The following is a 15,527-nucleotide window of genomic DNA, read 5'->3' on the forward strand; positions in this document are numbered from 1 at the left end:
AACCAAAAACCGAAAAATGCTTATAATTAGTAACAAAAAAATTCGGATATACACATTCAAAATTATGGTAGTGAATTCAAATATGTATATTCGGACAAAGCACACATTTTTGTAGCTCAAAAACAAGATTAATGCAAACAATGAGGGGTGAAATAAGTGAACTTTACCTTAAATTGCAACTTCTTTTGCTCCCTTTGATGTGATAAAATCCAAGAATGTTGGTTTGGAATCGAAAAGTTGGTTGAAAATGAATAATAAATTTTTTAAGGATTTTTGGTTATGGAGGAAGTTTGAAGTGTGAGAGAGTTGATCATGCAAGGTGGTCATATATCTAATTTTTGAAGATATATCTCCGAAAAATATCATTGAGTGGTTAAATGATAAATCATCTAAATGAAACATTATGAAATGACTTCAGGGGTCTGTTCGGAGATGTATCTCTGAACTAAATTTTGTTAAAAGAATGATATTTAGTGTGTTCGAAGATGTATCTATAAATAAATTCAAAAATATTTTAGAGTTTTCAAATGTGCAACAAAAACTTCCTCCTAAAAATGTGATAAAAAAAACAATAAACCCAATAAATCCTAGACACAAAAATTGACATTTCTGACCTCCTTTTTACTATGAACATGCTAGTAAACATATTATTGTTTCATTCATTAAAAAGATTAGGAATGATTTCTTCAATCAAACCATTATCTAATGAATTAATGTTGGTATTGAAAATCAAAATCTCTTCAAAATAAATAAAAAAAACAAATGATTAGCAATAATCACAAGATTAGTCAACAAATGGTCATCATGCATAATAGAGATAGTTTTATGATACTTTATTTTAGCTATATATAGAAAGAAAAAATATGTAGAAGTTATAACTATTAAAATTTGATACAAAACTCTAAGTCTAACCTATTTCCCAAATGTCAAAATTCTAATGGAGAAGATTATTAATTTTAAACATCAATGATAAATTAGATATACAATTAAAGACAACAAAGAAAAAAACATCGTACTACTAGTCAATTATAAGACAAACTTTGAATTTTGTCTTACTCCTAAAGTAATATTGGAAGAAACATAGTAAAATCATTGCTTGAAAGTTGAAAGGACATTCCTTATGCTCCCTTGTCTTTCGGGCATGTTCTATTTCTAGCCTCTAGTTCGAGATTTTTTCTCCAAAATATACAAACTTTCTCTTTCTCACCTCAAAATTCATGCAAACAAAAAAACTAACATCATCACCATTGCAGATTTCATCCTATCACTCATAAATCATAACATCTTCAAAGGGTTATCAATAGTTTCATTCATTTGTCATCAAAGAATCTATATTGAGAGTTACATTACATCTGCAATTTTTCATTCTTCATATAAAGGATGGAAAATGTGTAAAGATGAAATTGTTGTTTACACCAATGGCATTAGAAGATGAATATTTATATTGATGATGCTATAAGGGATTTGAAAATTTGAATTTTTTTATGATTTAGAGAGAAAAAGTTTAATGGCTTTTCGCGCCTTTAGATCACAATCGGTATCGACACAAGGATCATATAATTTAGCAGAGAAAACAATAGATGATCATGTTCCGAGCAAAGTTGCGCAAAGCACGGTAACATGTTTGTACCAAGCCAATGTAGCTGGATTTTGGAGAAATGTATCAATTCTATGGTGCAAAAATCTCATGAACCATTCGTTACACATCACGATCGATAGCGTGGGAGGTGATACAAAATTCAGCTGCAAGATTGACGTGAAATCGTGGCCTTTTTGGAGCAAAAAAGGGTACAAAACATTCGAAGTCGAAGGGAACCAAGTGGAGGTTTATTGGGATCTTCGGAACGCGAAATTCTCAGGTAGTCCTGAACCGAGTAGCGATTACTATGTAGCCTTAATTTCAGACGAGGAGGTTGTTTTGTTGTTGGGAGATTACAAGAAAAAGGCATACAAAAGAACGAAATCTAGACCTGCGCTGGTCGACGCGGTGTTACTTGTGAAGAAAGAAAATGTTTTCGCGAAGAAAAGTTTCGCTACAAAGGCGAAGTTCGACGAGAAGAGAAAAGAGAACGAGATTGTTGTTGATAGTTTAACGAACGGCGGACCTAATGTCGATCCCGAAATGTGGATTACCGTCGACGGGGTTGCTTTGATTCATGTTAAGAATTTGCAGTGGAAGTTTAGAGGGAACCAAACTGTTATGGTGAATAAACAACCTGTGCAAGTTTTTTGGGATGTTCATGATTGGTTGTTTAGCGGTTCCGGTTCGGGGCCGGGACTTTTCATATTTAAGCCTGGGCCTGTTGAAGCTGAAAGTGAAAAAGAAGGTAGTGTTGTTGAAGCTAGTGAAAATAATGATGATGCTAGTGTTGGTTGTTATTCATCTCTTAATGGTTCTACTTTTGAGTTTTGCCTTATTCTCTATGCTTATAAGATTGAGTAATAGAGAATTAAGAGACAAAAAAATGTATGATAGTGAGATTCACTAATTAGTATCATGATTTTTCTTAGTTAGCTTCATTTTAATTTTTATGAGTATGTTGGAATGAATATTATTTGCTACTATTGTGAAGCCGAATGCGCGATTCTGATGATTTATATCGAAGTTGCTGCTACATTGTATGTCTTAGAGTTTTCCCAATGTTTATCATTCTCTTAACTTAAACTCCTTTTCCTCTCATATGTTAGAATGTTGCGCATAAACGTATCAATCAATACGGTATAATCAAATGTTCGGAAAAAAATACAATCATATTGAAGCCAAACTGGCATTGGCATTACACGATAGCCTATCTAAACCGTGGTTTGAAATTGCAGTATGCAACTATAATTGCGGCCGCAATATAAAGGTTTTAGAGGTATCTGCAATTGCATACACATCTTTCACGACCGCAATTTAAAAATCATGATTGAACAATTCAAACAATAAACAAATTTCATGAACGAATGTGATTAGGCGCGGAGGTAAATTTGTAGCTGTCATCATCTTCAATACCGAATACCATATGCTTATTCTTTTCTCTTTGAGGAATGTTTTCGGATTGATGAGAAGGTAATGTAGGAATAGGTGTGATTTCGTCTTTAAAACTTTTTCGGATTCCCCACAAAACTTCGGCACAATTCTTCATAGGTGGCCTTGCATGTATAGAAGGTGCAAGGCATTGAAAAGCTAGCTTGAAAACCTTCTTCATTGCCTTGATGGAGGCTGGATTTCTTCTCAATCTTGGATCCATTGCAAACACAGCTTCTCCTTTTCTCAGCATCTTCATTGCCTGCACGCATACACACAAATTATATCAGATGAAAATTGATTTTGAATGAATTGATTCTGTTGAATCGGTTGATGGTGAGATTGTCATAATCACGATAAGTTACTGTGATTTTGGCTACATTGTGATTTTGTCAAAAACCTAAAGACATCCCAAACATACACTCTAACTAGAAGTGAGTCGAATGTAAAGTGATTTGTAATTGGATATGTTCAAGTAAAAGATGGTTTAGCATGCATACCCATCTGATTGTGACTCTCTCGTCAATTTGTTTCTTCGGTTCAATCGGATGTCTTCCTGTCATCATTTCAACGAGCAATACGCCGAATGAATAAACATCACTCTTTTCGGTGAGTTGATATGTTCTCAAATACTCAGGATCCATATATCCAGCAGTTCCTTTAACTTGAGTTGAAATATGAGTTGCGCCAGGGTCATCGGATAACCTTGCGAAACCAAAGTCTGCAACTTTAGCCCTTAGATTCTCACTAATTAAGATGTTTGATGCTTTGATGTCTCGATGTATAATTGGATTATCTGTCAAGTTAAACAACACGAAATTCAGTTGTTATCAGTATCTTACTATACATCGAGTTTTATCTCAATTTGATTTTAAATACGATATGAATCCCTGATGTGACATTATGACATACCTGTGTACATATGAAGGTATGTTATTGCATGAGCTACATCGATTGCTATGTCTAGGCGCTCACCGATTTCTAGTCCATCGCCTCGAGTGCCTGCATAAATAATTGACTAGTTTTATAAATTCAGAATATGCAGTGGTTTTTCGGTTTCCCGATTCTTAGCATTACAGATTAGAGAGTACAATGCAAGATTTACCATCTAAATGTTCTCTGAGATTTCCATTAGCAACATACTCAACAACAATAAGCTTCTCATCTCCATGCTCTAAATATCCATATAACCTCACAAGATTCAAGTGCTCAATTTTTGATAAAGTGTATATTTCATTCTTGAACTCATACAAGTGACTCTGCAGAGCTTCCTGCAAAAGAAAAACTTGACTACATTGGAAAAAATTCCAAAAAGAATTGCACTAAAGTGGCTGTTCAATAATATATGCTAGTAAATATTCTTTAAGGTTTGTTTGGATTGCCTTATTTGAACTTATCCTCATAAGCACTCATAAAGTCACTTGTTAAGAGTCTCTTAGACAATATATGGTCTGACCATATGCTTACAAGTGGAGGCAATCTTTACCTTACATGCTGGTTTTTTAGGGTTGAGTTAGTCTCAAACTACATTTCTAAGATAATATCTCTGATTAAGATTTGTTGGGCCACGTGTATTTGGTTTCCGCTATCAGACCACCCATAAGTTCAATAATGTTGGGCGGAATATTGGGTGTGGGGGGGAGTGTGTTAAAAGTCTCGCATCGGACAATAGGTAGTCTGACAATCACCTTACAAGCCAAGACAAATGCTACAATCGGACAACTAAAGGCGGAGGGCGGACCTGGAAGGCGAAATTTCCAACATCACCTTATAACATGTCATAACTTGTTTTCATGTTATTTCTATAAGCTTTACAATATAGCTTATGAAAACAGCTTATATATCATACATGAAAAGAGTTTGTCTTTATTTTATTTTTTTTAGAAATAGTTAATTCATAAGCATTTACACTATAAGCACTTAATTATTTTGTTTATCCAAACATAGTCTTAATATCTAATCAAAGGCATATTTTCACCATCTACAATAACAAATGCAACAAGTTAAGAAGATTGAAAATCATGAAAAGAAGAACATTATGCTATCTCATACCTTCTTCGCCCGCTTCACGGCGACAATAGTTCCATCATTAAGCTTCCCTCTATAAACAGTTCCAAATCCACCTTCACCAATCTGATTATCCGGCGAGAATTTTGCAGTTGACTTAAAAATTTCATCAAAACTAAAATTCCCAATCCCAAGCTGTCCACTTGTATTACTAGATGATGCATAGGAAGAAGAAAATTTCCATTTTGATGAATTCTTGTTAGTACTATCAGATGATAAATCAGTTGAAGCTGAAATTAAGACAGAAAAATCTCATCTTAGAAAAATGCTACAAAAGTACTCATCTGATAAAAATCAATTTTTTTCACCGCACAATCAAATAACCATAAACTAACATAACAAAAGCATTTCAAATAATCTAAAAACAAAAAACAACTTTTTTTTCTTTTTGATTATACTTACATGATACCATGAATCTTCCTTTTGATGTATTCTTTCTGTCATCACTTCCAACAACATTTGAGGATGTTTTTTTGCTTTTGCCACTGAAAATCAAAGCAAGTTTTTTGACAATAGATATGAAACTTTTGAGTCCTGAATTTCTCTTTGTTGAATCAGTTTCTGTAATATCATGAAAATTTGGATTCTTTTTTCTTTGACTAGATTGATATTGCAAATTGTTGCTTGCTGATTTCTTCATTTGTAGATGCTAAAGATTTTGAAGATTCAATGATCATTTCTTGTAGCAAATATCTAAGAGAATTGCTATTATTCCGCTTCCACGTGTTATTTGAATTTTCTTTCATTATAGTAGTTTATTTTCTCTAGGACTATTTCTTCATGGAGATTTTATTCTTGGCCAACGAGAATGAGTTGCTTTATTTATTTTTTTATTTAATTTTTTTATAAAAGGTCAAAGTCATACAAATATTCATAATTTTTTTTACAAAAAGTTATTAATAACAGTAGAAAAATAAAGTTTTCTATGCAATGAGAAGTGGTAAAAATAAACCAGGTCAATTTTTCTTTGCTTGCTGTGATGCTAGGTCAATATGTGAGTGTAGTTGGGATCATAAATATATTGGCCGCCGGCATATATCCAACTGTGTTTAGTGTTTGATAGTTTGTTTATTTATTTTGAGAAAAGTTGGTGGGGGAGAGGTTGAGAAAAAATGTGTGAGAGAGAGAGAATGTGGGGCACACCAAAAAATCATAGCTTTCCATGATAAAGGTAATAATTGTAGTTTGTGGAACTTGTTTAGGTTTACTTCATTGGATTATGTATTGAATCTTTGGATATGTTCCATAGTTGACTAGCCATCTTTTTCGAAAAAGGTAGCAAAGTTGGAGTTTTATAGCCCCTAGAAAAGCTTATCAATCTCCACACTCAATCAAAATAGGGCTTCTTATACAATGCTTATCAATGGTCTTGTGTTGTATCACAAAGTACACTTAGAGTGTATGGCCTATAAGGTTGGGATCTTACTTAGCTTGCATAGTGTTTCATACTTGCCTCTAACATATGACATGTTCTTAGTTGTATAGTGTAGGTGATAACATACCAACTTATTCAACTGCTTCAAGTGTCATTCTTGCCAAATGTACCTATCTAAATTGAAGATTAACCAAATTGTATTTTCATTTGCCATTGGATGTCCCTTAGGAGTAGTAATGGAAAAAGGAGTTGCAAAGAATAGAAGGTACATGTTGCATAGGACTTCAAGTGTCATTCTTGCCAAATGTACCTATCTAAATTGAAGATTAACCAGATTGTATTTATCATTCGCCATTGGGTGTCCCCTAGGGTTAGTAATGGAAAAAGTATTAGGCTAGGAGTTGCAAAGAATAGAAGGTACATATTGCATAGGAATCCGTTGGAATTGAGAAGGTCTTGTTGTTGGGTTGATCAGCTGGATTTGAGTAACAATAACTTTCTAGCCTTGGTTAAACTTCTTAGATTGTTGACGCTATAGAATTGTTACATGAATAGACTCATTTGGTTTATAACTCCCTAACTTGTTGGACCTTGTTATGAATCATACTTATAATGCCAACAAGCTAAGTAAAGACTTAATATTCAAATGTTGTCTATTAAAAGACTTTGTAACTACCACTAGTTCCTGAAGTGGATCAAATGTCATAGCTCTAGATGTGATGGCGAGAGGTATGGTTGCGGGCATTTCCACTCTTTGTGAAGCTTCATTAGATTGTTGTTTGCTTGACTTCATCGTAAATGATGTGGATGGTTGATCCATTATACTTATGCTCTTTCTGGTTTGTGGGTGCATACGCCAAATATAGATTTAATCTGGTGAATAGAATTTTCTAGTGGTATTGGTCGTAATACTCTATTGGGAGTGCAAAATGTATTGTCCAACATTGAAATATAGTCAAGGATCGACTAATAATTTTCGATTGTGATTCCCTTGTCTTAAAGTAATTACGTTGAAGAATGAACTATATTTCTCAATAGTGGGTTCTTTATCTACTCTAGAGAGAATTAAGTACGATGTGTGAGGATATGGAGCTATTTCACTAAAAATAAATAAATAAAGTAAAGAGATAAAATATGTAAAATAGTTTGACAGATCGCATGTCCCGAATGATTTACAATAGTATTTATATATGAAACTATCATATTTGTCCTAGAATCGTGAACTACAAAAATGTAGTCTCATTCGTCTATTTACGTGAATAATGTGTTAGTGTTACCTCAACGTTGAGATATATGGCCCGAGCTTGGCTTCATGTCTTATGCTTTTGGATGTATATTGTTGACCTAATCTAATGTGCATCTTCCCTTGTATCGTGGTTGTGAAATCTTCACCCACTTCGGCTAGTGGCATTATTAGCACAAACACAACCATAAATCCTAATTGTCTAGTTCCACTACATTTTTATCCGTCCAAAATCTTCGCGAACATGACGAATCTCATTAGACTTGAGAAAGATTCAGGTAATTCATATTCAATTGTGGTCATATACAAGCATGACCTTGCCTGAAAAAATCTATAATTGTTTATTTTGTCTATTTAGACTAGCATGTAATTTATTTTTATATGTAAGCCATACATATTGTATGGATCAATTTCAAATATAAAATAATTTTGTAGAAATTAAAACAAAGGAAGAATAACCAAAAGAATAAGACATATATTTGATATAAATAAAAGAGAGGTGCTATTTGTACACCACTTTCTTACACCCCATTGTACACCATACATAAAAACAAAGTAAAAATGTCCTACACATATACCAAAGTTGATTAAATTATTCAAAAAAATAAAATTTGTACATTTGATCCATACTTTATACGGTGTAGGTGTTGCATAAAGTGTAAAGATAACTTTTCTCTAAATAAAATTATTGTAACACCCTTATATTAACTATCTAGGAAACTTAATATGAAAGGGTTAAACATAATAATACAACATAGGTGTTCTCTGGAATATGATTGGCATAGCAACCTCAGAGTAAAATTTCAAAATAAAAATAAAATACAAAGTGATGTTACATCATAAGCAATCCCACTTTAATGATAATACAAAACCAAAGTCCAAAACCCCATTGCTCCCACCTCTTCATACGGCTAAACTTGTGGTTCCTTGCCTGAAAAAAGAATAAATAAACCTGGAGTGAGAACTACTTTTCTCATTGAGTTTCAACTAAGAGATCCTAACATCAAACTTGAATTTATTTTATTTTAAGAACGATAGAATCACATACTTAAACTTAATAGGAAAACATTGATTCACATCTAAGCATCTAATTTCTCGAATGAATAATTCAAAGATCTAAACATAATTGACAAGTAAATTCAAGAAATCCTTCATTATTCGGCCGAAATTTCCTAAATTTCCTAATAATAAAAAACATTACCTTTATCCTTCTTAGAAGGTTTTCGCCCTCTTTTAATATGTGTTCCCTCCGCATCTGCATTAGCATTAGCATCATCTGTAAATAATGTTGAAGCCAATATGTAAAATTTGCAACCTTCATAGAGGAAATAGTAATATATGCTTTTAAATAAAAGAATGGCAAAAACCATTTTCATTACCATTATTTTCCTCATTTAAAAGTTTTTTCTTGGATTTTGATGCTTTCTTGGCTTGTTGTTCCTGCAACTCCAGCATCTTCTGAGAAGGTTTTCGCATTCTTTTACCCCTTGTTCCCTCACCATCATCTATATATAATGTTAAGGCTTGATTCATCAACTCTACATTTGGTTCAGCTGATTCGGGAATAAAAGATCCAGAGTTATTGTTGTCCACCGGATTTGAATAGTATTCTAAAAGCATGATTTGAGGTTCAGGAACTTGTGGTTCCTGAACTTGTTCCTGAATCAACAGTAGTTCAGGAGGATCGGGAATGGGAGTTACTGGCAGGTAACATAACTCTTCTTGAGACATATCAGAGTCACTGAAAGTGGTATCTTTCTCCACCGTCAAGATGTCAACTTCCTCATCTTCATCAACATCGGATACATTTACCTGAAATTATAAGAACTTCGGATCAAAAAATGAACACTGGAAAGAAAGCTATGTAGCACTGACACTTCTAAAAGCATGTGTCTGTGTCAACTCAGACACTTGCGATCACATTTAATTTTATTATAAGTGTTGTCGTATCAATGTCAGTGTCGTGCAGAAAAACATAACTTGCATGACATTCTAACACTCACGTACCTTTGGTCTGGGATTCAAATCAAATTCATCTTCTTCCTCCACAAGGACCTCATTTTTATCAATTTCTGTGAAATCAGGATATAAAGCACTCCAATACTCAGTGTAATGTTTAGCCCAGATATAAACTACACCGGTCACGGAAACAGATACAATGACCGGTCGTACAGGATGCCATGCCAAATCGAGAAGACTCTCCTTGGGCCCTTTCAGGATTCTCGCAAGTTGTCCGTCTCTATTCCATATATAAATCTTGTGTTCTGATTTGTTAGCAGAACCACCAACAACCCACTCACCGTTAGCACTGAAACAAGGTGCTTTCAAGTGCACCTTCCTGACCGAATCTTTAAATTCCCGGACCAAAGTTAAACATTTTGATCCTACCGCGTTCAACTTCTCAATGCCATCCAGATCCTTTTGGTTCTCATCCAGTTCATCAAGTGCTCTAATTTCATTTTTCAAAGGGAGGAGGTTTTCATAGATTCTGATTATTCGTTCATATGAATTCGTTAGAAGATATCGTCCATTCCTGCTGAATACAACATTCTTCACTATAGAATCAGAAACACGAACCATGGCGCGCACCTCACCGTCTTTCCCATCAATCACAAGAATTTTCCCTTTCGAATTTCCCACATAAACTAAGTTGCCAGTCTTGTTAAAACATGCAGCCGCAGGCGTGACAGGGGTTCCACCAGGCCCCTTGTTACGCGAGGCCGCAGGGTTTAGTCCATTCGACTTCTCTAACACGGAAATTTTCAGAAGAGTTGTATTTCCGTTGTTTAAGTCAACAATCATCGGAGTACATGAAACCGGACATACCAAGCAGAGAGACGAATTCGATGAACCTGGACAAAAACTAACTTGTAGAGGAGTTTGTATCAAAAATATTCTAGTTATTCTTGTACCACTCATAACATCCCACATTGTTAGCGACTTGTCTACAGCAGATACCAAAATTCGATTACCACTCCTCGACCAACAAACACTGGTTATCGGAGAAGAACATTCTTCATCTCTAAGCTCCTTGGCAATGCCCCTGGTTTCAAAATCCCAGATAACGCAGCTTCCGTCGTTGCACCCAGCTGATTCAAATGATCAAATAAATAAAAATTTAACGATATCAGTATCGTGTCTGGTGTCTGGTGTCTCTGCTTAGTAGAAAATAAAATATAGGCGTACTAGTTAACAATGTCTGTATCGTGTATGGTGTCTGTGTTTAGTAGAAAATAAATTGCAAAAGCAGAAGAGAGTTACCGGCTAGCAGAGTACCGCGACGATTGAAAGCGACACATTTCATAGTTGGTTCATGTTCCAAAAACTCCTCTATAACTTCAGGGAAACCTTTCATAACATGATAATTTGAAAATTTGAAAATATGTCAGAACTTAGAATATAAAAAAATGAACGGAAACTATATGAAATAAAATTGAAATGAGATAAATGGATTCGTTCATTCATTGTTATGTGAAGGTAGAAGAGAATAGAGAATGAATAAAATTGAAGAGGGAAAATGAATGGAACAGAGTATGGAAGAGTGAGAGGGAAAGTGGAAGCTCGAAATATGATCATTTTATTTTGTATTAAGAAAGTAAATAAGAATTCACAAAAAAAAAATGTAATCTCAAAATCAATTTCATCTTAATATATCAAATATCTTTGCAGTTTTTAATATATGAAAAAAATTATATAATTTCATTTTATGTATTTTTGTGGTGAATAATCTATGTATTTATTTTGTAGATAAACAAGATAAATTCAAATAATAAAAACAAATGAAGGATCTCTATAAAGAGACTTGATAAACTTCTATCTACCATGAAATTATAAGAAGTAAAATCTAAAATACAATAATAAAAAAAATATTGTTTTTATTTAAACTAAAACTCAAATGTGTCGAAAGAGTGACCAATGTGATTAGTCTCTAAAAAATATGTATTTATTTTATAAATAAACAACAAAAATTCAAATAATAAAAACAAAGCAAGGATCTTAAAAAGAGGTCAAACTTCTACCTACCATGAAATTTAAACAAATAAAGTCTAAAATACAACAACAAAAATTGATGTTTTTTTAATTTTATTTAAACTACGTTCAAATGTGGCGAAAGACTAAACATCGTGATTCGTCTCTCAAAAAACGAGTCGCAAATGTACTAGACAAATTAAAGAAAAGATCACGAATTTGAATTACTAGATTATATAAAAAAACATGTACTAGATCGTATCCATTATCAATCAAATAAATTAAATTTATAGTCATTGATTTGATAATGACACATGTGATTTTACAGGAAATCTAACGCAATACCTTCATTCAAAGCCATTAACTCATCTGACGACATACTAGAACTGGAACGATCTTTCTGGCCTCGTGAAAATCTAACAGCAAACTCGCAGGTAACGTTAGCAGAGACCTTCTGACGACTAGGCTTAACAAAGACTCTGTAGCGGCTTGAGAAATAAAGACTACCTTCTGACGACTAGGGTTAACAAAGACTCTATTACGCTTAGGGTTAACAAAGACTCTACAGCGGCTAAGGTTAACTATGACTCTGCAACGCCTGTGTTTATATACTACTAAATATTATTATAAATGGAAATCATGAAAAGAAAGTAAATTTTATATACATTAAGTATATTTTTTAAAAATATATTGTATACATCTAATACCATTTTTAAAAAATTAAAATAAAGTAAACTGGGCCTAAGTCCAAAAAAGAGAACAACCACATAGCCACAATTCGATGAAAATAAACCCCCGTGTAATCAATTGCAAAAACTAAACTAAATTGAGCAAAAAGTACATTCTTATGAATACCTAATTCGAACAACCTCTGGCATCATATGTTGGTTAAAACATCAATGAATGCATTTGTTTTCACGATAAGTGTTATGGTGTAGACCAAGGCCCAACCCACTTAGAGTTATATCTTAAGGTCTAGGGAGTTAAGGTAATTTGCAAGTAATTGACACTTAGTTATGTATCTAATCATGGTCATTAATTCACGAGGACGATTAGATCCTCTAACAGCTATCCCCCAAAGAATGATTTAGAACCTCATAATTATAAGGTGGTCACACTCTAAAATGTACTAACATAAGGTGGGATAAACATCTAAAGACCTTCATATAATAAGGACATGTAGATACTCTAACATTTGTCATTTAAGGAATTTGTCTTCGAAGAAGACTCTAGTATCTTTGAACCATGAGACATTTACACTTTAGCACCAGATGATCAATCCTCAGGGATCACCAGATGACACCTACAATATTTTTTAACATTTTTTCTCTTAGACAAAAGTTCATATAGATAAGATTTTAGGGCCTCTAAATCCTAGAATCCTACTATAAAAGGAAATACTTCAATCTAGACTTAGTTATACACTACTCTAAAACCCTAAATCTTACATTACAAGTATCACTAGCTTGGTCGTCATAGTGTTTGTAGGTACATCCATCACATGGTATGTTACGAAGGATAGTCATACCAGAGTTTATCAACAATGCCATCTCCATTAACAATACTTGAAGAAAAAGATCTTCGTAGATTATATGGTGTAGTCTATGGGAAACGGTTTCCACATTTCCATGCTTGCACTTAACTTAGATTTGATGGTGGATTCTCAATATAAACAAACGAAATTCACAATTGCAACGAACTTATAACCTTTTCATTCTCTTGCTGACATGGTCATCTGACACTGGAACTTCAAGACAAATTTACTATTTGACTTCACCTCTGGAAGCACTTGCAACAAAGGTTTCCTCCCCACAACATGGAGGTCCCCTAGGTTCCTATGAGAAACCATGAGACCAGCAACTTTCTTAGAGACTTATTACCCCTTCCCCTTCACAATATGATCACCACTCCTCTTACTCGTATAAGTCTTAGGAAAAAGAAAAGGCCTAAGAAAGAATGTTTACCCATTGAATCAATTGCTATCTTATCCCCTAAAAACATTTAAAATGTGAAAGGGGCCTCCTAATTCAATTTGATCGTCCTCACGCTGAATGAGGGGTAAGTTGTGTGGTTCATGAGCCTAAGGTCAAAATCAATCAAATCTTCAAGCGTATTGTGCATATATTTCACAACCCACTTCACTGCACCCATAAGATAGTCAAAGTTTGTAGATATTTTAGAAGAAAGTAGACAAATGAAGGATGGAACAATGAGGATCTATATTGAATGATTCAATAAGGATGTCATATTGGTGAATCAAACAGACAGCTAAATAAAGATATATTTGTGTAGTCTGGGATTTCATAAAGGAGTAAGAACATTGAAATTAAAGAACCTTTTAGACGAAGGCAACTTATCTAGAGGGGGTGAATAGATCCCCAATTAAAAAATACTTAGTGAAAATTATGTTTTGACAATTTGTTAACTATGGAAAGCGCAAAACGCCCTGATCAACTCTCGTCTAATCCAAACAGTTATCGGAAAAAATTGATATGAATTAAAACCAATAAGCATTGCAATGATAAAGATAAAAAATTGAGACAATATATTTTCAAAAACAACACGTTTGAATATGATTACACTAGTAATGTGTTTCTAATGAAATATAAAGCAACAAACACTAAGGAAAAAATTGTCAAACAATTGAGGTGCAATAAATGTTGATCATATTTTTTATGGTTTTGTTGATTTGAAATTCAATTGCAGTCTTATGGATTGTAATCAATTTAACAAAACAGTTTTGAAATGATAACAAGTTTATCAAACTGTGTCGATTGCACAATGAAAAAATTCAACAATTTGCAATTGAAAGTAAATGAGAGAGATAGAGAGAGGACACAAGGATTTGTTTAGGCAGTTCACAAATCGTCCTCGCTATGGCTACGTCTACCCCTAATTCCAAACAAAATTGAGATAATCAATCTTACTTAGCAAAAATTTTTTACAAGAGAATAGTAGCAATACAACCCTAGAAACCCAATGTTTGATGTTGATTCTTACTTCTTCTCTTCCCTTGATCTTGAGCTCGATTAAGTCACCCAACAATATTAGTTTGATACTCCGGTTACCTCTACTCCTTTGACTGAAGCACCGTTTTTTAAAGCTTTCACTCAGGTGACTCCAAATTGTGAATTATTGTCACCCGATAATACCAATTGATTATCCGGTTACCGTTACTCCTATGACAGTACCACCTTTTTATTACCTTTCACTCGGCAGAATCCAATTACGAATTATCGTGACCCAAGTTTTCTAAATGATCCTCTTGTTACCGTTACTCCTTCAATATAACCGCCTTCTCCGAAGCTTTCACTCAGTTGAATCCGAATTGCAAAATCTTGTGCAAATCACCCCAAATTAACACATTGATCTTGGAGGACAAACCCTAACTGGTTTCCCAATGAAACTCCCATAGATTCTCAACCCAATTTACAATTCAACAACCTAAATTGGACGTTATCAATCTGAATCTAGATGGCACCCAACAAGAATTATTATGTGTAATTGTTGTGTGTATGCATAGATGAGAGATTGAAGATGAAGAGAATTATTTGTATGTTTATGTTTCATCTTGTTTGAAATGATGCATGTATGAGGTATTTATATGTGTGCAAGTTGGAGGAATAAAGAAAACTAGAGGTTTAGAAAAGAATGCAAAATTTCAAAAAATTTGAAGCATGTCCTAACTCATTTTGACACATGTGTCGAATGATGCAAGTCATGAGTCGACTTATAGATGGAAATTTTCTGCTATGTGTCGACCTGAAGAACCTTATGAGTCAATTCATGCAAACAGAAGCTACGAGCTTTAAAAAACAAGTACATATGTCGAATCATACGACGTATGTGTCGACTCATAGAAG

General features: G+C 33.7%; 3 protein-coding genes across 3 annotated transcripts; 1 reads left to right on the forward strand and 2 right to left on the reverse strand.

The window, feature by feature from the left end:
• Positions 1-1,157: 1,157 nt before the first annotated feature.
• Positions 1,158-2,586, forward strand: LOC131617380 (uncharacterized). Its single transcript, XM_058888679.1, has one exon. It carries the CDS (start codon positions 1,508-1,510, stop codon positions 2,441-2,443), a length of 936 nt encoding a protein of 311 aa, XP_058744662.1. The 5' UTR covers positions 1,158-1,507; the 3' UTR covers positions 2,444-2,586.
• LOC131617379 (calmodulin-binding receptor-like cytoplasmic kinase 1) lies at positions 2,511-5,806 on the reverse strand. Its single transcript, XM_058888678.1, has 6 exons — positions 5,480-5,806; positions 5,063-5,307; positions 4,116-4,281; positions 3,923-4,012; positions 3,511-3,806; positions 2,511-3,272 (listed from the first exon to the last, which is right to left on the reverse strand). The coding sequence occupies exons 1-6, from the start codon at positions 5,715-5,717 to the stop codon at positions 2,937-2,939; spliced, it is 1,371 nt and encodes a 456-aa protein (XP_058744661.1). The 5' UTR covers positions 5,718-5,806; the 3' UTR covers positions 2,511-2,936.
• Positions 5,807-8,803: 2,997 nt separating this feature from the next.
• LOC131619284 (protein RBL-like) lies at positions 8,804-11,050 on the reverse strand. The gene is made up of 5 exons (XM_058890398.1): positions 10,957-11,050; positions 9,703-10,784; positions 9,075-9,507; positions 8,897-8,971; positions 8,804-8,811 (listed from the first exon to the last, which is right to left on the reverse strand). Exons 1-5 carry the CDS (start codon positions 11,048-11,050, stop codon positions 8,804-8,806), a joined length of 1,692 nt encoding a protein of 563 aa, XP_058746381.1.
• Positions 11,051-15,527: the final 4,477 nt, after the last annotated feature.

Source organism: Vicia villosa, linkage group LG7 (assembly GCF_029867415.1).
Source record: "Vicia villosa cultivar HV-30 ecotype Madison, WI linkage group LG7, Vvil1.0, whole genome shotgun sequence".
Classification (NCBI taxonomy): Eukaryota; Viridiplantae; Streptophyta; class Magnoliopsida; order Fabales; family Fabaceae; genus Vicia; species Vicia villosa.